The 22,578-nt window shown below is 41.8% G+C and overlaps 1 protein-coding gene and 1 pseudogene across 2 annotated transcripts; one reads left to right on the plus strand and one right to left on the minus strand.

Moving 5' to 3' along the window:
• Positions 1–647: 647 nt before the first annotated feature.
• Positions 648–21,815, plus strand: LOC100723786 (scavenger receptor cysteine-rich domain-containing protein SCART1-like). Of its 2 annotated transcripts, XM_063245033.1 has the most exons (12): positions 648–988; positions 1,298–1,624; positions 2,198–2,509; positions 3,030–3,344; positions 12,654–12,959; positions 13,302–13,619; positions 13,695–14,009; positions 14,088–14,402; positions 14,748–14,816; positions 14,893–15,207; positions 16,107–16,247; positions 16,709–21,815. In XM_063245033.1, exons 1-12 carry the CDS (start codon positions 928–930, stop codon positions 16,900–16,902), a joined length of 2,988 nt encoding a protein of 995 aa, XP_063101103.1. In that variant the 5' UTR covers positions 648–927; the 3' UTR covers positions 16,903–21,815. The 2 variants fall into 2 exon arrangements, with proteins under 2 accessions (XP_063101103.1, XP_063101104.1); XM_063245034.1 differs by lacking the exon at positions 1,298–1,624.
• On the minus strand, positions 10,807–10,924 carry LOC111754507 (small nucleolar RNA SNORA2/SNORA34 family; annotated as a pseudogene).
• Positions 21,816–22,578: the final 763 nt, after the last annotated feature.

A 22,578-nucleotide genomic window follows, 5' to 3' on the forward strand; every position in this document is an offset into this window, starting at 1 on the left:
TTTAGCTCACAGATTCTAGAAGTTCTGGTTTACAGTTGGCTGGCTCCAAGGCAGGGTTTAGTGGTAGAGGGGCTTGACAGAGGAAAAACAGTCCATGGCTTGGCAGGCAGGAAGCTGCAGCCCCAGAGAGGAACATTTTTAATAACAAGAATATATTCTTTAATTTTCCTCTGCGTAATAGCATGTGCCTAAGTACAAAATCCTTTGTACTGTGACTTTCATGTTTTCCTACCTGTTTTTCCTTTGGCAATCAGATTTTCAAAATAATGTCCCAACATATAAAATTTTTGTATCATAATATAATAAGCAAATCATATCCCACTGTATAGATATCCCTTAGTTTATTTAAACAACCTCATGTAATCAACTTGCACCTTTAGCTGATTCTCAATTTTTCACAGTCCTACAGGAAGATGTGCATCTTTTGTGATTGCTGGTTCCATTGCTGGTCACATTTGTTGCTGTAAATACGTTCATGAAATCACTAAGCCTGTCTTTTTGAGAACATGCTGATCTTGGAAAGACTTAGGTCTACAGGCATATGCTATGTTTATGCTGAGTAAGGAAGGGTGTCACCCTCCTAGCCAACCCTGGTATTGGTAGCCATGCAGATCAGAGCCTTTTGGTGGGAAGAAGCTCCTGGTGCTTCTCACAGCTGGCGCTATATCAGGCACCAGCTGCCGGAAGCCCAGCCTGGCCTCACCACTTGCTGCTGGCACTGCCTGGGCTCAGAAGAGGGTCTGAGCGCCTGCTCAGTATGACAGATGATGGCTCTGATGTGGGGGGAGGTGATAGGGTTGTTCTGGGCTGGTGTCTCAGCACAGTGTCACTGCTGCATTAGAGTCCACCCTCCATGTGGAGGCAGAGCACACTCTTCTACTTTGGGACCATCACACTGACAAGCTACAGCTGTAAGGCACAGGAGGCATGGCCCTGTTCCCTCTGGTGCTGTGGTCTCTGCTCCTGGACTGCTGGTCCCACTCTCCAGGTGAGTATGTGCTGCTGTCTTTAGGGACATAGTAGATGTGCCAAATGGCTTTTTTTGTGGAGAGAGCATTGAAGGATTATAAAATAATGGCCCCATCTGAACCTAATTTCTTTGTGTATAGTTTTCTTAATTTTTATTTTATTAAAGAAATAATTTTCATGTCAAGACATGCAAAGTTTTAATAGTAAGGAAATTCTAGATAAAGTTGGGGCTTGGCATTAAAAAGGAGGGCAAGTTTTCTAATCCTGTATCATTGTGAAAGAAATCCCTTGCATCTTCTCCCTCTATCCTGTGTTCTTGTCCCTTAAGGCTCTGCTGGGGAGAAGTCTGTGAGTCTCTTGTTTGGAGAAACTCGGTGTGAAGGCCTCCTGCATGTGGAGCACAGTGGGCAGCAGGGCCTGGTGTGTGGGGACCGCTGGGGCATGCAAGAGGCCTCGGTGATCTGCAGACAGCTCAACTGCAGCAGGGCACTATATACCCCTCAACATATCTTGATGCCCAAAGACATACAGCCACCCTGGCTGTATGGTGCCCAGTGCCAGGGTGAGGAGGCCTCTCTCTGGCAGTGCTCCCTGGGTGACTGGGGGCCCATCAGTGGCTGTAATTGCCAGTGTGTGGTAATTGTCTGGTGCTCAGGTAGGTTGGACAGTGACACCTGGATTCTCTTTTTTCGGGTCCCCTATCCGCTGATAGGTTCCAGAGGCACTTAGTCCTTTGTCCTTAGTCCAGGGATGAGGGAGAGTTTGAGCCACATCTGAGCACCTAGTTTCCATGGGATCTTTGGGATTCTGGGGTATCTTCTTGCTGAAGAATTAATTGGGGCCTTTCTTATTCCATCCTCAATCTCAGTGGTCACTCTCCTGCAGCCTCTTCTCACTGATGTTTAACCTGGTTTCTAAATGCCCTTGGTTTATAAATTAGTTGCAGAAATATGCTTCTTTTTGTTGTCCTACTGGTCATCACTTTGGGATGCCTTGATCCAGGTTCCCTATAAGCTCTTTTCTGTGCTATGCACACTCCGACCATGACACAGAGTCCTGAGACGGGATCTGTCACTCCAGATCTCCCAAGGAATGAGCACAGGGTGGGGAAGCAACCAGGTATCATGCAAATGCCCTATTTTTAGGCCAAATCCAGTCTGTGATCAGCCTTTGCATGTGTGCCTTGGGCAGAGACTGGCTGAACCCTCTTTGTCTTCTTTATCATCAGATAGCATTGTGAGGCCAATTGGGCTGATCGGAGGAGGCAGCCCCTGTGCTGGGATCCCTGAGGTAATGAAGATGCAAAATGATATTCTGAGGTGTGCCTTGCAAAAGGAGGAAGCAGGTGTATTTTGCAGAGAACTGGAATGTGGCACCGCTTTGCAGTGGTTCAGAGACCACCCTGGAGGGCTCCTTGGTGTCCAAGAGCAGAGATATGTGAGCTGTCAGGGAACAGAGCCCAGCATTTTCCACTGCAAGATCAACAGAAACTTTGTAGAACAGTGTGATCTTCAAGTCTACACTGAGGTGGTGTGCACAGGTAGGGTCACCCCACCTAGAGCACGGGACTCTTTTCTGTGTATGAACAAAGAAATTAAGATATCTGCTCCTAGCACACAGGCAGTATTAAGGGAAAGTTCTTCCCCTGTGTTGTGGCTGAAATGCCAGGAGCTCTCCCCTCTGGGGATGCTACTGTAGCTCAGCTGCTCACCTTGTGGTCCTGTCCAGCTGGTGCTTATGAGGTGAAGGCCTGAGGGGGCAGTGCTGGCTACCTCTGTCTAAGGGGTTCCAGAGGCCTGTCTCATTTCCAGATGAAAGTTCTTCATGGCAATCACTTCAGTAGCTAGGGCCCAACTAAGATCCAAGGGCCAGTGTCAGGTCCTTGTTTTTCAGACCTTAAGTCTTCCTCTGGGTCTTGGCACCCTGGGGGCTAGATCCTGAGTCCTCCTCCTTTATTCCTCCATGTGGGATTGGGTGGTGGGTGGCAAGGGATATTCATCCCCATGTTCCATGTAGAGTCTGTCCTGCTTTGGATACTCTTGTCCAGCTTCTGCCCCCAGGACATGTGGAAGCTCGGCTTGTTGGCAGCGAGGACCCCTGTGCTGGGCGCCTGGAAGTACAGAGGGGCCTGACGTGGGGCACAGTCTGCGATGCTGACCTGGACCTGCCCACGGCCCATGTGGTGTGCCGGGAGCTGCAGTGTGGAAAGGCCGTGTCCACACTTGGAACTGCCCACTTCGGCCAGGGCTCAGGGCCCGTGTGGATGGAGGCCTTCCGTTGTGTGGGCAACGAGTCTCTGCTCTTCCACTGTCGGCGGGAGCCTGGGAGTCAGTGCACCCATGAGCAGGATGCTGGGCTCAGGTGCTCGGGAGAAAGTGAGTCGTCATGGGGCCCAGTGGGGTCTGGGCTGTGGGGTTGGTCAGGGGCAGGAGACTGGAAGGAGACTGGGCTGGGACGATTTTGGACAGTAGGCAGGGGGAGAGCTCAGCTCAACATTCCCTCCCATTTCTTCTGCTTTACACATATTTATTCCATCTTCAGAGATGGTTTAATCAGTGTCCTTCATTCACATCAGAGATTAGTGCTTGCATTCTTGTTCCACTGTTGTGAATTTTAAAAATGCATTGTAAATAGCAGGACCTTAGAAAGATGTGAGTAGAAAACATTTTCTGCCATTCTGGGTTTTTTTATTTTTTTGGTATCAGGGATCAAACTCACTTCTGTGTGCTTGCTAAGCTATCCCTATATCACCACTCCCATTCTGTTTTATTAATTTTTGAAAGTACCCTTTAATACATATAAGGATTTAATTTTGATTAAGTGCAGTAACAATCTATAAATATAATTGCCTAGGCCAAAGGTTGAGGCTTCATATTTGTACGTTGTGCTAAGACTTTTGTCCCTTGTGTTGTGTCTAGGGTCTTGAGCCATTCTGAGTTAATTTCTTATGTGTTATATGAAAAGTGGCAGCTTCAGTCTTTCCACGTGTATACCTGGTCTCCCAGTGCTGTTTGTTGAAGAGATCATTCCTTCTTCAATATATGTGGTGGCATTTTAAAACATTAGTCCATGTTAATTGTATAAATGGATCAGGTTCACTGTGATATTTCTATAAATGGATACACAGAGCACTGATCATGTTTAACCTCCCTATTCTTTTTTTTTTTTATTTAAGAGGAAAAAGAGAAAAACACAAAACAAAACAAAGCAGTGTAAGGTTACACATAATACATAACTACAAAAAAAAAACATAACAGTAAGAAATCACCTGTTAATAGATTAACCTCCCTATTCTATCATCCCCCTTTCCCTTTCCTGTCAATTCCCTTGACTTCTTTTTTAGTCTTTTGTATTTGTCTTCTACTTTCAGGTCATGTTTTTGTGTCTGGCTATTTTACTTACCATGATATCCTCTAGTTACATCCATTTCCATGCAAATGTGAACAAAAATTATGCACATTTCAAGAACAGACAAACTTGTAAGAATATTTTAATACTAAATTTATCAAGATGGCTTGAAATTAGTATAAGTTACCCTTGGCCTCTGCAGTTATAAGAAGTACTCATAGTGGTGGGTATTATCTTCTAGAAATTTGTTAGTGAACTGCTGCTTGGCTAACCTTGGTCACTGAGATTGCTACACATATATTTTTAATTTCTTCTCTATGGACTGGTAGCATTGTGGCTTTTCTGTGATATAAGACATCCTTTAATGTGTTCCACATATGAGGGTAACACCATCTCCTGAAAAAACATACTGTTTATTTCCTAAAATGCGTATACATTTTGTTTTGGTGGATTCTGTATAACCCTTTCCACATTCATTCATCCACTGATTGTCCTCGGGCTAATTTTATATCTTGGTTATTGTGAGCAGTCTCCTTACACTTTATCAAGAACAGATTGAAGGCTCATGTATGTGTTTCTGTCTGGACTCTATAGTAAGTGATTATTAGAAGTAAGTCACTAACATCCCCATGTTCCATCTTTGTTGCTGGAAATTACAGAATTTCAGTTCTTTTTAATGGCAAGGTTATATTACAGTGTCTATACACACATTGTTTTCTTTTTTATATACCATCATAGCTCTATCTTTAACCATACCTCTATCAATGGACACCTAGACTGATTTAAGTTCTCGGTCATTGTGAATGGTGCTTAAATGAGTGTGTGAGTTTATATGTCTCTTCCACATGCCTGATTTCCTTTGGAAATGTGCATAGTAGTGGAATTGTTGGGTCATATGGCAGTTCTGTTTTTAGGGTTTTGAGGACCCCAAATTCCATTTTCCATAATGACTGTACTAATTTATATTCCCATCCATACAGCATAAAAATTTCTTTTATTTACATACTTGTCCACATTTTTATCTGTTGTCTTTTGTTAATAGTCATTCTAACAGGAGTGAGATGAGATCTCATCATGTTTTGTGTACTTTCCCAGTGACGAATCAAGTTGAGCATTTTTTCATATACCTGGTAGTCATTTGTGTGGTTTTTTGGGAGAGAAATATCTATATGGATCATTTGCCTCATTAAACTGTTGTCCCAAACCTGAATTGGTTTATTGCAGCTGAGTTGAGTACCTTCTCTTGTGGATCTTTACCCATTGCTGGATATTGTTCATAATTACCCTCTGCTGGATGAATAGTTTACAAATATTTTGTATTACTCTTTAGTATATCTCTTTACTGTGCTGGTTCTTTCTGTTGGTGTGTATTATGAGTCATATTTGCATTCCTGAGATAAATCCCACTTAGTATTGGTGTAAAATCACTTTTGGTGTACTAACAGACTAGATTTCCTAGTATTTTCTTTTTAAAAATATTTATTTAAAAAAAGAAAAAAGGAAGGAAGAGAAAATTAAAAAAACAAAATAGAAAAAATGAGAAAAAAAGTAGAAGGCTGAATTTAAAAAATTAACATCATAAAATCGCTAGTTAACAGATTACATATTGTCATCTTATCAATAGTTGTTAAGGTTACGAAATCAAAGCATAACAAGTGGCTAGGCACTCAAACATTGAGAGTGCAATCTCTTCTGTTCAGTGATATAATAGAAATTTAGTAATACGGTCATCTATCTTACACGCTATTCATACTGTTATGTCCTATAGAGCACTTCCTTCCCTTTCACTTTTACAATATCTATTATAGTTTTGGGATCCCATTATTCTTTCATTTCTTATTATTTTTTAATACTAGAGAGACAACGTGATATTTAGTAATATGAGTCGTGTTTATTTCACCAATTGGGATATTCTCAAGTTGCCTCCATTTATGTATAAAGGCCTCAAGATCATCCTTTATTATGGATGAATAGTATTGCATTGCATAAATACACATTTTTTTCATCCACTCTGTGGTTGATGGGCATTTTGGTTGTTTCCAAGACTTAGCTATCACAAATCGTGCTGCTATGAACATGGGTGAACATATATCACTTTGTCATGAACTTTTCAATTTCTCTGGGCAAATACCCAGGAGGGGAATAGTTGGATTGAATGGAACTTCCAATACTAGTTTTTTGAGGAATCTCCGTATTGACTTCCATAGTGGTTGAACCAGTCTGCACTCCCACAAACAGTGGGGAAATGTTCCTTTTTCCCCATAGCCTCGCCAACATTTGTTATCAGTTGATTTCTTGATGGCAGCATTCTTTCCAGAGTGAGATGAAATCTCAATGCTGCTTTAATTTGCATTTCTCGAATGATCAGTGATGGTGAACATTTCTTCATGTATTTATTTGCCATTTGTATATCTTCATCTGTGAACTGTGTGTTCACCTCTGATGCCCATTTTTGGAGGGGGGGGTCTTTGAATTTGGTGGGCTTGATATTTTTGAGGTCTTTATATGTTCTGGACATATGTCTTTGTCTGAGAAATTGTTTGCTAAAATTCTTTCCCATTCTATGGGTTTTCTTTTCATTTCTTTGTGATTTCTTTTAAAGTGCAAAAACTTTTTAGTAACATGAGACCCCAATTGTTGATTCTTTGAAGTGTTTCCCCTGTGGTTTGTGTTTTATTCATGAATTCTCTGCCTACCCCTATGTCTCCAAGATTTTTACTTATCTTATCCTCCAGTAGATTTAGTGTTTGTGTTTTAATATTTAGATCCTTGATCCATTTTGACTTTAGTGTATGGTGATAGGCATGGGTCTAATTTTGGTCTTTGGCGTGTGGAAAGCCAATTTTTCCCACACAATTTATACCATTTATTAAAGAGGCTATCTTTTTACCAGTGAACTTGTTTAGTCCTTTTGTTAAATATAAGGTGGCTGAGTGTCTTTATAGTTGTGTTTGCATCTTCTAATCTGCTCCATTGATCCTCAGGTCTATTTCTTTGCCAATACCGCATTGAATTTATCAATGTGGCTCTGTAGTGTAGTTTCAAGTCAGAAATTGAGATGCCTCCTGTCTTGCCTCTGTTGCCCAGAATCGCTTTTGCTGATCTAGGTTTCTTCTGTTTCCAGATGAATTTTAGGAATATTTTCTTTACCTGTCTAAGGTATGTTAATGGTATTTTGATGGGGATTGCATTGAATCTGTATAACAGGTTTGGAAGTATAGCCATTTTCACAATGTTGGTTCTTCCTAACCGATAGCAAGGAATATCCTTCCATTTTCTAACATCCTCTTCATCCTCCTTTTTTAGAGTAGCATAATTTTCATCATATAGGTTTTTACATTCTTAGTTAGGTTGATTCCTAGGCATTTCATTTTTTTTTAGGTGCTATTGTGAAAGGCTATATTTCCACAATTTTTCTCTGAGGTTTTTTTTTTTTTTTTGCTGTACAGGAGTGCTATTGATTTTTGAGTGTTGACTTTGTATCTAGCTATGCTGCTGAATTTGTTTATTACTTCTAGCAGTCTTTTAATGGAGTTTTTGGGGTCTTCTATGTAAAGTATGAAGTATGAAGTATGTCATCTGCAAATAGTGATAATATTATTTCTTTATTTCCTATCCTTATTCCTTTTATTTCTCCCTCTTGTCTGATTGCTCTGGCTAATATTTCCAGAACTATGTTGAATAGGAGTGGTGATGTGGACATCCTTGTCTTATTCCTGATTTTAAAGTGAAGGCTTTCAGCTTTTGTCCATTTAGTAGAATGTTGGTTGTTGGCTTGTCATAGCCTTTATGAGATTGAGGTACATACACTGTTTATTCTGAGTTTCTGTAGGTTTTTAATCATGAAAAGCTGTTGGTTTTATCTAAAGCCTTTTCTACATCTATTGAGATGATCATGTGATTTTTCTTTTTAGCTCTGATTCTGTGCTGTATTACATGTATTGATTTGCATATGTTAAATCATCCCTGAATTTCTGGAATAAATCCCACTTCATCATGACATATAATTTTCTTGATGATTTGCTGCATTGCATTTCCAATATTTTTTGAAAATCTTGGCATCAATGTTCATTAGTGAGACTGATCTATAGTCCTCCTTTTTGGTTGGGTCTTTCTCTGGTTTTGGTATCAGAGTGATACTTGCCTCCAAGAATGAGTTAGGGAGGACTGCTTCTCTTGCAATTTCATTGAAGAGCTTAAGGAGTATTGGCATCAAATTTTCTCTAAATTTCTTATAGAATTCAGCTATTAATCTATCAGGACCTGGGATTTTCTTTCTTGGTATGTTTTTAATCACATTTTCAATTTCAGTAGCTGATATTGGGTTATTCAAAATTGCTGTATCTTCTTGGTTAGCTTTAGTAGTTCATATGTTCCTAGAACCCTGTCCATTTCCTCTGTGTTTTCCACCATATGTGAGTAGAGATTTTCAAAGTAGGTGTTCATGATCTTTTGAATTTCCATGGAATCAGTAGTAATTTCCTTCTTTTTAGTCCTTGTTGCATGGATTTCAGTTTTTTCTTTCTTTTTCTTGATAAGATTGGCTAGGAGTTTATCAATTTTTCTTATTCTCTCAAAAAACAAGCTCTTTGATGCATTAATTCTTTGTATTTTTTTAAATTTCAATTGTATTAATTTCTGCTCTAATCTTTACAATTTCCTGTCTTCTATGATCTTTGGGGTTGACTTGCTCTTCCTTTTCTAGAAGCTTGAGTTGTAGCATTAGGTTATTTATTTTGTTTGTTCTACTTTGTTGATATGACTATTTATTGCTGTTGCTATATATATCCCTCTTAGGACTACTTTTAATTGGATCCCATAGGTTACAGTATGTTGTATCTGCATTTTCATTGTATTGTAGGTATTGTTTTATTTCTTTTTTAACTTCATCTGTAACCCACTGATTATTCAGAAGGTTGTTATTTAATTTCCATTTATTTATGCTGGGTTTTTTGCCATTCATTTCCAATTTTAGTGTGCTATTGGCAGATGTCATACATGGGATAATTTTGCTCCCTTTGCATTTATTTAAGCATGCTTTATGTGTTAATAATATATGGTCTATTTTGGAGAATGTCCCATATGCAGTGGAGAAGACTGTATATTCTGATGTGGTTGGGTGGAACACTCTGTAAACATCCACTATGTCCATTCACTCACAGGTATGATTCAGTTCTGTTATTTCTTTGCTGACTTTTTGTCTAGTTGATCTATCTTTTTGTGACAGTGAGTGTTAAGGTCTCCTATTATAATTGTGTTCTCATGTATTTTGTTTTTCATGTCCATTAGTATTTGTCATACATAGTTGGATGCTCCTGTATTTGATACACACACACACACACACACACACACACACACACACACACATTTATAATTGTTTGTTCTTCCTCTTGTAGTTTTCCACTTACATGTGTGTAGTGGCCTTCTTTATCTCTTTTAATCCTTTTAGGTTTGAAGTTCACTTTGCGAACAGAATAGCTACATCTGCTTTTTTCTGAGTTCCTGTTGCATGGAATACTGTTTTCCACCCTTTGACTTTTAATCTATGAGTTTCTTTTTGAGTTGGATATGTTTCTGGTATACAGCATATTGTGGGATCCTGTTTCTTGATCCATTCTGTCAACCTGTTTCTTTTGATAGGTGAATTGAGCCCATTTACATTTATGGATATCACTGACATGTACTGGCTTGACTTTGCCATGTTGTGCTCCTATCGTTGATTTCCTGATTTTCTCCCTTGTTTAGTTTGTTGTCCAGCCTGGTAGTTTCTCTTTTTTAAATTTCTTTTATTTTATTTTAAAGGGGTAAAATTAAACAAACAAAACAGAACAAAATAGGACATAAGAAAGTGATGTAAGAGATATAAATTTCAAAGCTAGACAACCTGAGATCTTCACTATCTATCAAATTGTCTCTTGTTTTCTTCCAAATAGTTGTCCATGTCTTTGCATACAATGAATTCATACAAAACAACATAGTATAAAGCTGATCTAAACAGAATGAAGAATGTGTTTTAGGTCTTCAAAACCAGACAATAGGGAAGTCACTAATGGCTATTGTAGAGTCTCTCATTCTCTTCAAAATAGCTGTCCATACTTTCATGTATATTGAAGTTCAACAAAACAAAACAGGCTAAAATAACATCATTAATTAGAACAAAGAAAAACAGGGATACAAGTATTTGCTTTCAAAGAGATGGAAGAAGGAAATCCCCCCTATTTGCTACATTGCTTATGGTCAAGCTCTCAAGGGATGTCCAGATCACTGGCTCCCACTTGCTAATGGAGTGGGGGTGTGTGTGATGTTTGGATGCTGGCAGGCTCACAGCTGCTCACTAGGTGGGGAAGGGTTGCTTGGTTTCCCAGCGCTGCAGGTCCCAGCATGGCACGGGTCCCAGTAAACACTGGTGGTTGCTCTCCTGGGCTGCTGCAGCCTGCCATACTCACAGCCACTCATGGAGGGGAGGGATGGGTGGGAGGGGTTGTTTTAAGCTGTTTCTTTCTAATGGCCATTCTGAAATGGCCAACAGATCATAGAAAGACATCTCTTTAGACTCCTGCTTGAAACCAACAGCGTCAGGAAGATGCTGGCCTTGATTCAGTCCCATGGTGGTTTGTTTCTGTTGTTGTTCTGGAGATTGTAATCATTTTTATCTCTATCTAGTATGTCTTTCAGGGTTGGTTTGGTGGACATGAATTTCTTCAGTTGTTCTTTGTCATGGAGATATCTTGTTTCACCATTAAATTTGAAAGACAGTTTTTCTGGGTACATCTGTCTGGGTTGAAAGTTGTTTTCTTTCAGGGCTTCAAATGCTTCACTCCAAGCTCATTTTAACTTGAAGGTTTGTGCTGAAAAGTCTGCTGTGATTCTAATAGACTTTCCTTGATAGGTGAGTTCATGTGGTAATTATCTGCTGTGCCAGGCCACATAATAAAACACACTTCTTCCTAGTTTACCTATTAGGATGAACAGAATTTCTTTATTTTGAGATACTAATAGTATTACACTGTATATATAGGCCACATTGTCTTCACCCATTCATCACTGAGAGACATTTAGGATTTTCCATGTCTCTTGTGAATTGTGGATTCACATTGTGACTAATGCTGGAATGGACACGAGAATGCAGATATTTCCAAAACATACTCATGTCATTTCTTTTGATGTTTAACAAATGTTTATAATGCATTTCATTGTACATCTCTTGGAGTGTTTCCTACTATGTATTTGTTAAGCTTAATGGATGTACAAAGTCAGGTATTTAATAAAATTTAGTAAGTTTTTGTCCTGAGTATTTAACATAGTGTCCCTATCCATTTTTCTCTTCTTCCAGGACTTCCCTGCTGAGTATGTTGGTCAGGCTGTTGATACCCCACAATTAATTTAGGCAGTGCTCATTTGGCATCATCTCAATCATTCTGTTTTAACATTCAATTCTTCCTTCCGTCTAGCCACACTGAATGCCACTACTATTCCCTTTGACACTTTGAGTAATTATTTTTATATCAGATATTGTACGTTGTAGACAGAATTCTTTTAGTATTCATTTATAAGTATCTGCTTACTGGAATTTTGTTGGTCAGATGTTGCTGTACTGGCATTTTCTTTACTATTGTTCATGCTCTGTTGTAGCTGTCACAGCAGAATTGAGGCAGCTATTTTAATGTTTTTTCCAGTAAGTCCAATGCTTGAGATACCTTGTGGACAGTTTGTGCTGCACCATGCCTTGGGGTATTTTTCCCGCCTTGACCGTTTGAGTTAACCTGGGTAATTTGAACATTGTACTATAGAAACTCTAGAAATCGGTTATCCCCCACATACAACGTTTCTTGTTCTTTGGTGGTTTGTACAGCAGGTATCTAATTTTTTTTATACAGTGTCTTCTTTCTTGTGTGACTCTTGATGTCTTTGTTCAGAAGCATAATTCTTAGTGAGTGACTTGACAGAAATTTCCTTCAAATGCCAGAGAAAACGTGATCCCCTGTTCTTTGCAGATTAATTCTGTGCTGTGACCACCACTGACTATTACCATGTTATGTAAACTCTGCCTAGTTTTAATTTATTTATGGCCAATAGCAGGATCTCACCAGAGATCTCCCATACTCAGTATTCTAACACAGCTGATTTCGAGTTTCCACTGCTTACTCATTGCAACAGCACAGGCATGGATATTGTAGTGTCATAGCCTGATTTTCAGTGATACCATTTGGCAAAGCTGTCCTCTTGCCTGTAGTTTCTGTCTGTGGAAACGGGTATGCACCATGTATTAGAAATCTCACATACATCAGAGTCTTGGGTCAGGTGTCTGGAGTCTCACTGACTCCGCATCTCCCCAGAGTTCCGGCTGGTCAATGGCAGCAGCCCCTGTGAGGGCCGTGTGGAGCTCCAGGTGCAGGGAGTCTGGGCACCCCTCTGTGCAGCCCACTGGAGCTTAGCAGATGCCAGCGTCCTGTGCCACCAGCTCAACTGTGGGAGTGCAGCTGCCATACCACGAGGAGGCCATTTTGGAACTGGAGATGCTCCCATCTGGCCAGATGTGCTCCACTGTGTGGGGACAGAGCCCCATTTGTTGAGCTGCCCATCCAGCACTTTGGGTGCGAAGCCCTGTGCCAAAGGAAATGCTGCCTCTGCCTCTTGCTCAGGTGGGTGTGATCTATGCAGTGTGTGAATGATGGACAGCTGGGTGGACTCAGGCTGGGAGCTGGACCATGGGCACAAGAGGGAGTTATTTAGATGGGCAATCATTAGCTCATATATGAACAAAATGAGTTAAATTAGGTGAGTTAAAATGGTGTAGGCCAGACAGGAGGGACTGTAGTTGAGGGTAGTTAGGGGACAAGAAAGAGAATAAATAGGTGAGACACACAGAAAATAAAGAGGGTTCAGAGAGAAATTCAGGGACAGTGATAGGTGGACAGCTAACTGCTTGCCAGTCAGCAGCACTGGATCCTCGATGGTCCACAGTGCCTTCTTTCCCCTGCTAGGTCTTGCTGGAGCCCTTAGACTCAGGGATGGACAGAGTCGTTGTGATGGTCGTGTGGAGGTCTCGCTGGATGGAGTGTGGGGCCGCGTCCTAGATGACGCCTGGGACCTGCGTGATGCCAGCGTCGTGTGCAGGCAGCTTGGGTGTGGAGAGGCGGAGCAAGCTTATGATGCATCAGCCCCTGGCCATGGAGTCCTTCCTGTGGGGCTGAGCCAGGTGCACTGCGAGGGCTCGGAGACCAGCCTGACCCAGTGCAATGTGTCTGTGACCCTGCTGGCGCCTGTGGGGACCTCACGAGATGTGGGTGTGGTGTGCTCTGGTGAGTCTGTGCTCTAGGCTTCCCCTGCCTTGGGCCTCACAAAGCCTGGCAGGTCCTTACTCAACCTCTTCTCAGGGAGCCTTCAGGTGCGGCTGGCTGGGGGCCCTGGCCGCTGTGCTGGGCGAGTGGAGGTGCTGCAGGCAGGCACTTGGGGCACTGTGTGTGACGACGCCTGGGACCTGCAGGACGCACACGTGGTCTGTGAGCAGCTGGGTTGTGGCCGTGCCCTGAGTGCACCAGGGGCTGCCTACTTCGGATCAGGATCCGGGCCAATCTGGATGGATGAGTTGAGCTGCCTGGGCAATGAGTCTGCACTTTGGCATTGCCCATCGCCAGGGTGGGGACAGCACGATTGTGGGCACAAAGAGGATGCTGGGGTCTTCTGCACAGGTAGGTCTAAGGTTCCTTCTGTCTTGCGTCTCCCTATCCTCCCTTGTCCTCCTTGCCAACTGGCCTCTCTGTCTACAGAATTCACAGATCTTAGGCTGCAGAATTATGGACAGCCATGTGCTGGGCGGCTGGAAGTTTTCTACAGTGGGACTTGGGGTGGAGTCTGCCACATCCTGAACCCTGCCTCCCTGGGCCTCCTGTGTGGCCAGCTGGGCTGTGAGCCCCAAGGGCAGCTGCTGGCAAGGCCAGAGAGCTGGCCTTCCCCTGCAGTTTTCTGGCTGACTTCCATTCAGTGCAGGCCCAAGCATGACAGGTCCCTGTGGCAGTGTCCTTCAACCCCGTGGGACCAGCATTCCTGCTCTAGCAGTGAAGAGGCCTGGGTCCTGTGTGCAGGTGAGCAGCAGAGTATGTGTAGGTGTGTGTGGGTGTGAAGGATGGTTACCCTCATGAGGTTCAGAGTTGGCTGTGGGGTGTCATAGGGTATGTGTAACCTCAGTCCTTGGCTTTTTCTCAGTGGGGGACTCCTGGGCACCTGGGCCTCTTCTGAGGACACCTACCAGGAAACCTATGTGTGGAACACTCTGCCTGTTTCGTTATCCTCCCTTGACAAAGACGTTTCTTTTTCTCTGGGAACAAAAGCTCCTTGTTATAGAGACACAGGGAAGGAGCAAAACTATTTCACAGAGTGTGAGCTACTGAGCTTGTGAATACTGAGATGGGTCTTCTTTTCACACGCAGGAAAGAAAGGAGAAATTCCTGAGGATCCTGAGCAGACCCTTAACTGCTCCTTCACGCTCAGTTGCCCAGGTACCCCTCTTTCTATGTCATGGTCTACCCGCCCATCCCATTTGGTTCCTGAGCTAAACACTGTCCTCTTTTCTAGAGGAGGGTGCACTGCGCCTGCGAGGCGGTGATGACGACTGCTCAGGGCGTGTGGAGCTCTGGCACATGGGCTCCTGGGGCACTGTGTGTGATGATTCCTGGGACCTGGCAGATGCAGAAGTCGCGTGCCGCCAGCTGGGCTGTGGTCAGGCAGTGAATGCCACGCAGGGGGCTGCCTTTGGTCCTGGGTCAGGACCTGTGTGGCTGGATGAGGTGAGGTGCCGTGGAAGTGAGGCTTTCCTGTTGGACTGTCCCACAGAACCACTGGGATTTGGAGATTGTGATCACAAGGAAGATGCAGGAGTGAGGTGCTCTGGTGAGTGTGTGGGGAGAATGGGGGTGGTGAGAGGGGCACAGGGACAGTAACTCATTTGTCTGCTCCTTCAGCTGAACCAGGCCCTCTAGTCTGGGCCTTGTGATGTGAGGTCCTACTTGATGCTTCAAGCATGGGCTTCTTTCTTCCCTGTCCTGTTGGACTGCCATGTGGGTTGGGACGCTACTATTAGATGTGAGCAGGTTGATACCTTAGTGCCATCCACATCATACGAGTGATCAAGACTGCATTTTTGCTGCTTGTCTCTCAGTTACCTCAGTATCAGGTAGGTGATTATCTCACATTCCCCATTCTCCTGTCCATCATGGCAAGATGGTACCACGTGCCAGTCAGATTACCTTCATGTGTTCCAGTCCCATGGAGTTGTGCACCCAGTATTTGCCAAGTATTCTCCTCTCTGTCCATCTGAGTGGGGATTCCATGGTGGGGCAGAGACCCTAAGTTGAGAACACCACCATCTCAGGGGATTTCCTTCCATGACTATGACGTTTGGTTTCATGTGCTATACCCTCTTGAACATTGTGGCTTTTTTCCAAGGTATAGATGAGCACAGGGTTACTGAATGCCATCAGAGATGTCCCTTTGTATACCTTTGGGACATCTGTCTAAGTTCTCCTACCTTAACCCTACCTAGAGTAAGAAATCTACTTAGAATTTTCACCTAGACTTTCTACTTGTTCCTATGCACTTAAGACCTGCACTTGGGCTGCTGTTGCTTGTAAAGTTAGGCCACACCTGGGAAAGCATCAGCTTGCCCAGGTAGTAATGATGTCTACTTCCCATGGGGACTGCACCATCCTCCTCAAGTGCTGAGGTTAATCTAAGGGCATGGTTGCAGTCTCTAAGGCACACAGGAAGCCCTGCCCTTCTCTGTGCCCTAGGAGCTCCTTTCTTGGCTCCTGCATCTGTGGCTGAGCCCTGGACCCTGCCTGAGATTGCCTGTCTGGTTCTTGGCTGCCTGTTGGGCCTCATCTTCCTACTTCTCGGTGTTCAGCGGAGCCGCCACATGCTTTCCTTCATGGGTATGTGTGCATGGTTGGACACAGAAACAGAGTCCCTGCCAACAGAGGGGAGGTGATTCTTGGGATGTCCCAGCAAAGGAGGACCCTCCCTGTGTTGGTCATCCTGTTAGCCAATGCTTGTTAACTGTTTGTACCCACAGAAAGTTGAGGAACCTGTACTTGTATGTCTCTTTGTTTCTCAGATGAGTTGATGTTTACAGTCTCCACCTCTGGGCCACAAAGGGTTTCATAACAGTTCATTGTGTTGCCATTCTCAGTTGGTGTTCTCCGGAGTAGGTTCAGGGGCTGAGATCCTTAAGCCACACCATCATGCCCTGCCCTGTGTGACTGCTTAGCCATAGGGAGGATCACTACTCTCAAGGGGCTGATTCAGAGGGGCCAGGGCTTTCAGTGTGCATCAGGATATAATATGCAGGATACAATGCTGGGTGGTCCTTAAAAGTCTCATGTGACCTTGACAGGTTCTAGAATGTCAGAGCACCTGCCTTCAGAGGGTGTGTATGAGGACATTGAAGCTCTTCCTGTGGAGAAGAAAGAGGAGACACTCTCATTGTCTGGAAACCTCGTGCTGGAAGAGGGTTATGATGATGCTGAAGATCCTGAGGAAGACTGTGGGGAGGAGACAGAAGAAATGGAGCAGCAGAGTCACTGCTGAGCGCTGCAGGGTCCATTCTACTCTTCCTGTTTTATGTTCCATGAGGAGAGCTCTGCTCAGTCTGCTTAGTCTGGCTGTTACATTTAAATGACCTGAGAGCTGTGTCTCTGAGTCTGTTACCCTTATTGCTATCTCTTATCTGGGACTCTATGCCTTCTCCTTCTTCCTTTAAGGATAGACCTTAAACTCAATCTTCTCTTTGGCCTATGTGTTGTTATGTCCTTTGTTTTCCTTCAGGTTTCTTTTATAGTTGCCCAGTATCCTTCCCAGAACCTGGTTGATGATGGGTTTTAGGAGGTGCCATGGATGGGTAATATATGGACAGGGGGATTCCAGATGAGAGACATTTTATCACCTGATCTGCTATATGCAGTTCTTGTCTGTCTGTATATATGTTTGTGACTGTGCTCCTCAGTGGTTACCAGCAGCTCAGTACCTATGTGGTCCAGAATAATACATGACAATCACAGTTCATGTATATCTCATTATACTGAGATATGAATCCATGACATCTTCCATGGATTGGAAGGTGGCAGCATTCACCGGCCCAATACACAGGAACCTGGGCTGACCACTGGGACCATGAGTGTGTCTGGAGGATGGGTTAATCTTGGAGGCTGACATCTGTCTTGCCCTCATTCTTCTAACAGCTTACATTAAATGCACTGTGATCTGTCCCTCTCAGGTAGTTTTATGAGGTTCCACCAGGATCTTCCTTGTATTCTGGGTCCACTTCTCTCCCTCACTTCTCTGCCTTTGTGTGTCTCCTTTTCATCCTGCTCTTGAAGCTTTCCTTGTGTTTGGAGAGGCATTTCCTGATGAAGTGTGTATGATGACCCCCACCTGCCACCTGTGAGCAGAGCTTGTCCTCCTTTCATAGGAGGTGTATGCACTTGAAACTCTGTGACTGATGACCTGTTCTTGAAAAATGAATACTGAATGTTTGATGATATAGTTAGTTTGTTTGTGAGGATACCTTACAGAACACCCCTGGGCACTGTTTCTGGCCCCTCTGGCATGCTACCCTGCCTTGGAGCCTGTTGACTATTGTCTGAAACCTTCACAGATGTTGAACTAAGATGAACTTTTCTTCCCTTAACTTGCGAGTGTTGGATGTTTTACTCAGCAATGAGAAATTAACTAAAACAGATGTCTTTCTAACTAAATTGAGACATGGATACAAAGCCTCCCTAATGCTTCAGCGTGTGCTTACTAGATAGTGTTCAGTGATTTCTGCATACCTTTTTCTTTTGATGTGATTTGCATCTATCAAACTTCCTATTGTGTATGATTTACACACTTCAGACTCTTGTGTGTTTATTGTTTGAATCTAAAGAGTACATAAAGCTACACCTCAGGAATTTCTATAAAATTGAAAACATCGCCACCTTCATAGGTTCATCCATGATCCTTTGTACCTTTCCACAGTCCTAAACTTTCCAATATAATGTTTAGCATGCTCCAGATTTTCACATAAAGTGTAACATAATATGTACTCGTGTGTGTAAGTGTTCTTTCACTAAAACATAATGTTTTAGAAGTTCCCTGATGTTATGTGTGTCCATCATCTCTTAATATCACTTTGTGGTTTTTCTATTGGTTGGTCACATTTTTTTACCTTCCTTTTGGGCATTATGAATACCGTAGTTGTGTTTTTCCTTTTCTCCTAAGGAATAACTAAGCTATTTTCATTTTTTGAGCACTATGAATAAAGCTACTGCAAGATTTCTTATGTGCCTCTTATTCTTAGACATATGTTTTGAATTATCTAAGGTATAGACAGTCTTGGCCAATGATTAGGTACCTGTTTAGCTTCATGAGAAGTTACTCTCTCTCTCCTAATGACCCCAATCAGTTTTCACCCTGCCAACAATACAAATGCTTCAGTTTCTTCACCACCCTGCCAATATTTGGTATTGTCAAAGTTCCTCCTGTTTTCTGTTCTAGTCAAAATGCAGTGATGGTATTTCACTGAGGCTTTTTTCTGGACTGAAGTGAGATATTGGCAGGTTCAAGCATGCCTTGGAGTGATCATTTGTGTTTTAGTTGCTGCCTCTATCAAATTCTACTTCCTGTTAACTTGTAATTTTTTTTGCTTCTTAGATTATGTTCTTATGGATTCAGCTATCATATTTTTAAATGGCATGTATTTTTAAAGCAGCTTTTGGTTCAAAACAATATTAAATAGAAAGCACCTGTGATTCCTAATACTCCCTGGCTCCCACAATGTCAACATCCTGCCCTAGATGAGGCAGGTTGATGAACCTATGCTGATACATCTTAATCATTCAAAGTCCGGAATTCACTTTAGTATCTATTATAAACCTAAACAACTATCAGAGACGTTTGCTCCAGAGGACAGTGATATACAGTTGGAAAGAGCAGAGCTTTATAACAGGAACAAATATGTCTTAGTAATCTATGTGTATATTCAGAGAAGTTGAGGCATGGAGAATTTCTTAAAGGTGAAAATGAGGAAAATTTCTTCAGATATTTTGAAACTATAATCCTTGGCCACAAGAATTAAACAAAAACCTGAGGCTGGTCACAAGTTGTTGGGAAGACCACTTTATGGAAGTTTCCAGTACATGACTGTGGGGCATAATGTTTGATAGTTACTGTGAGGAGTTGCGCATGAGACCCTTTTTTCATACCTTTTAGCTTTTTTTTTTTCCCTTTCTTTTTTATCAGGGAACTCACATCCTCATGCTTGCCAGACAAGCACTTAAACCACTGAGCTAAATCTGAGGCTTTCATACTTTTAGCTTTATATACTTTCATTTGGATTGAGATGAAAGACTCTGGGACAGGGATTTAGTTCAGTGTCATAAGCACCTGTGTGGCAAAGCACAAGGTTGTGAGTTCAATTCCTGGGTACAAAAAAAGGGAAAAATATAAAAATATATGTCTCTGTTTTGAATCTGAAAAGTTTATTTCTCTCATATTTTTATTTTTACTAGTGCATGTTGGGTTCAGTAATTGTGTTCACATTCCTTGTGTGGAGTTAGTTCACATACATAACAGATCTTAATTCCTTTTTTTCAACCCTTTTCCTACCCTCATTATCTTATCTCTTGGTCCTTTTCCTATTTGAGAAGGATCTATCAGTACTTTCTAGTGTCTATCTTTTATTTTTCTGTTTACTTATCACGTGTTCTACACAGAAAAGAAATCATGTGATATTTAAGTTTGTGTCTTAAGTATTTCAAATAACATTATAGCTTCAAGTTGCATCCTTTTTCCTACAAATGACTCAAGCTGATTTTCCTTGTGGCAGAGTAGGACTCTATTGTGCATAAATACCACATTTTCCTTCTGCATTGAACCACTGATGGACACATATAGTGCTTCCAAACTTAGCTGTTATGAATTGTGCTGTTATAAGCGTGGCTCTGCATGCATCACTGTAAGATGATGTCTTCAACTCTTCTGGGAAGATAAATAGAAGGGGACTAATGTATTCAAAGGGAATTTCTAGGTTTTATTTATTTATTTATTTTAAAGAGATTAAGATGAAAGAGGACAGGACAAAGCAGATCAGAACAGAACAATGTAAGCAACACAATAATTCACTACAAGATAATTTGATATTAACAGAAGCTACCATCATGTCTCTTTCTTTGAAATAGTTGAGTATACCTTCACATACAAGAGTATCAAACATAACAAAATAGTATGACACTATACAAGAGAATGAAAGTATTACCGGGCATTCAGACCCAAATAACAGAAATTGAACAATGGTTACTATATTATCTCATTTTCCATAGAAAATTTGTTTATGCCATCACCCATATTAAAATCCAATAAGACACAATATGATAGAACCAGTGGAAATAGAAGAACAAAAGCATGGTAGGACTTCAAAGCAAGATGATATTAAATCAGCCATGGCTGCCATAATGTCTTGTTTTCTTCAAAATAGCTGTTCAAACCATCACACATAATAAAATTTTTAAAAAACCATGATATAACCATTCCAACTAATGAATGCAAACATTATAAGTCTTCAAAGCAATGTTATGGGGAATCATGACGAACATAAAATCTTACGTACTCTTACCATGTCTTACAGTAGGAAGACTCTGTACTAATTTCCATAGCTGTATTTATACTCCCATCAACATTTTAGAAGGGTGTTTTTAAACCCACAGTTTAGCCAATATTTGTTATTTGATTCCTTGATGATGGCCATGAAGTCTCTGAGGTTGATTTTGGCCTTGGTGATAATATTATATAACAGAAATAAATAACTGTAAATTTTAAGGTGACTCAATCACAGAGTGAGAAGCTTTAGCTCAGTTTTCTCAGAATTCAACTGTTGTCAATAAGAAAACATAGAATCTAAAATATGAGGGGCACTGTAGGTCAAGCAGTGCTTTAAGCACTTCAGTGCATTATGGACTCTGACTTTCCTCTGCACTGCTTGTGATGTCTGTTATCATTGAGGCTGTCAGGGAAGGAAATAATGGCATGTGGAAGTTAGACAAACCTTATGCAATTTTCCTTCACATCTTTACATTTCCAAGAATTAATATTCTTTTTTACTATCCATGGAATGTGTGCAAAGCTGAAGCCAGGTTGGTATCACATGCCTATAATCCCAGCACTCGGGAGGTCGAAATGGGAGGAGAGCTACAAGTTCGAGACCAGCCTGGAACACACAATGTGTTGGCATTCCACCAAATCTACATAGTGTGAACTTATCTGAAAAAACCAACCAACGACCTAATCAAGAACAAAAACCACAAAGTGAAAAACCTAAGTATGTTTAGTTGAAAATGACTACACCAGGTGATACTTGTAAAATGTCTGGAGCAGTTTTTGGGTCATGCATAGAGCAATGTGACCATTTCTGTGACTATGCATGCACTATGTCAAATAAATCTTAACACATATTTAAAAATTAAAAATGCGTCGCATTCTCATACTTTTTGATCACAGTCAATTGTGTTAATGTTCTTCTATTGTGTTAAACACCTGTGATAAACCAACTTAATAAGAGGAAAGGTTTATTTTGGCTCAGAGTTGGAGAGATTTCAGTATGTGGTTGAATGGTCCCATCATTTTTGGGCCTGTGTTGAGGCAGCACTTCATGGCATGGAGCTGGTGAAGAAAAGCTAATTTTCAGGCATCCATAAAGCAAAGAAAAGAAGGAACATGAGTTCCACTATTGCTTTCAAACTCATAGCTCTGACATAACTTCTTCCCACTAGGCCTCACCTCCTAAATACTTATACCTCCCAATAATGGCAAAGACTGGGGAATGACCTTCATTGTCGGACTTCAGGGGCCATTCTAGATCAAAGGATGGTATCAGTGCAGTCACAGTTAATAACAAAAGGAGGCTCTTGAGCTCTTCGGATAATTAAAAACATTTATTCAAACACTTCTGGTCCAAGAAGAACTTTATACAACTTTGAAGATGATGCAAAATTTGGTGGTAATATGGTTAGCCCCGGGCTCCATGGTTTATACCATATTGTCAGAGGCATTGTAGCAAGTCTCTACCAGGACTCCTTCTGGAGGAAGACTCAGTCACACTTTGAGGGTTGGTATGTACTCCTTCTTCTCCTAGGCTTTCAGATAAACACATGCCAGGAGGTCTGTGGGCTGCCAGTCTCCAGAGGTGTAGATATTTCTAGTCCTTCTCTCTTTATGACTTTCTCCTTCCCT

Source organism: Cavia porcellus, unplaced genomic scaffold, assembly GCF_034190915.1.
Source record: "Cavia porcellus strain 051 isolate PalLab524CR breed Dunkin Hartley unplaced genomic scaffold, mCavPor4.1 scaffold_2, whole genome shotgun sequence".
NCBI lineage: Eukaryota > Metazoa > Chordata > Mammalia > Rodentia > Caviidae > Cavia > Cavia porcellus.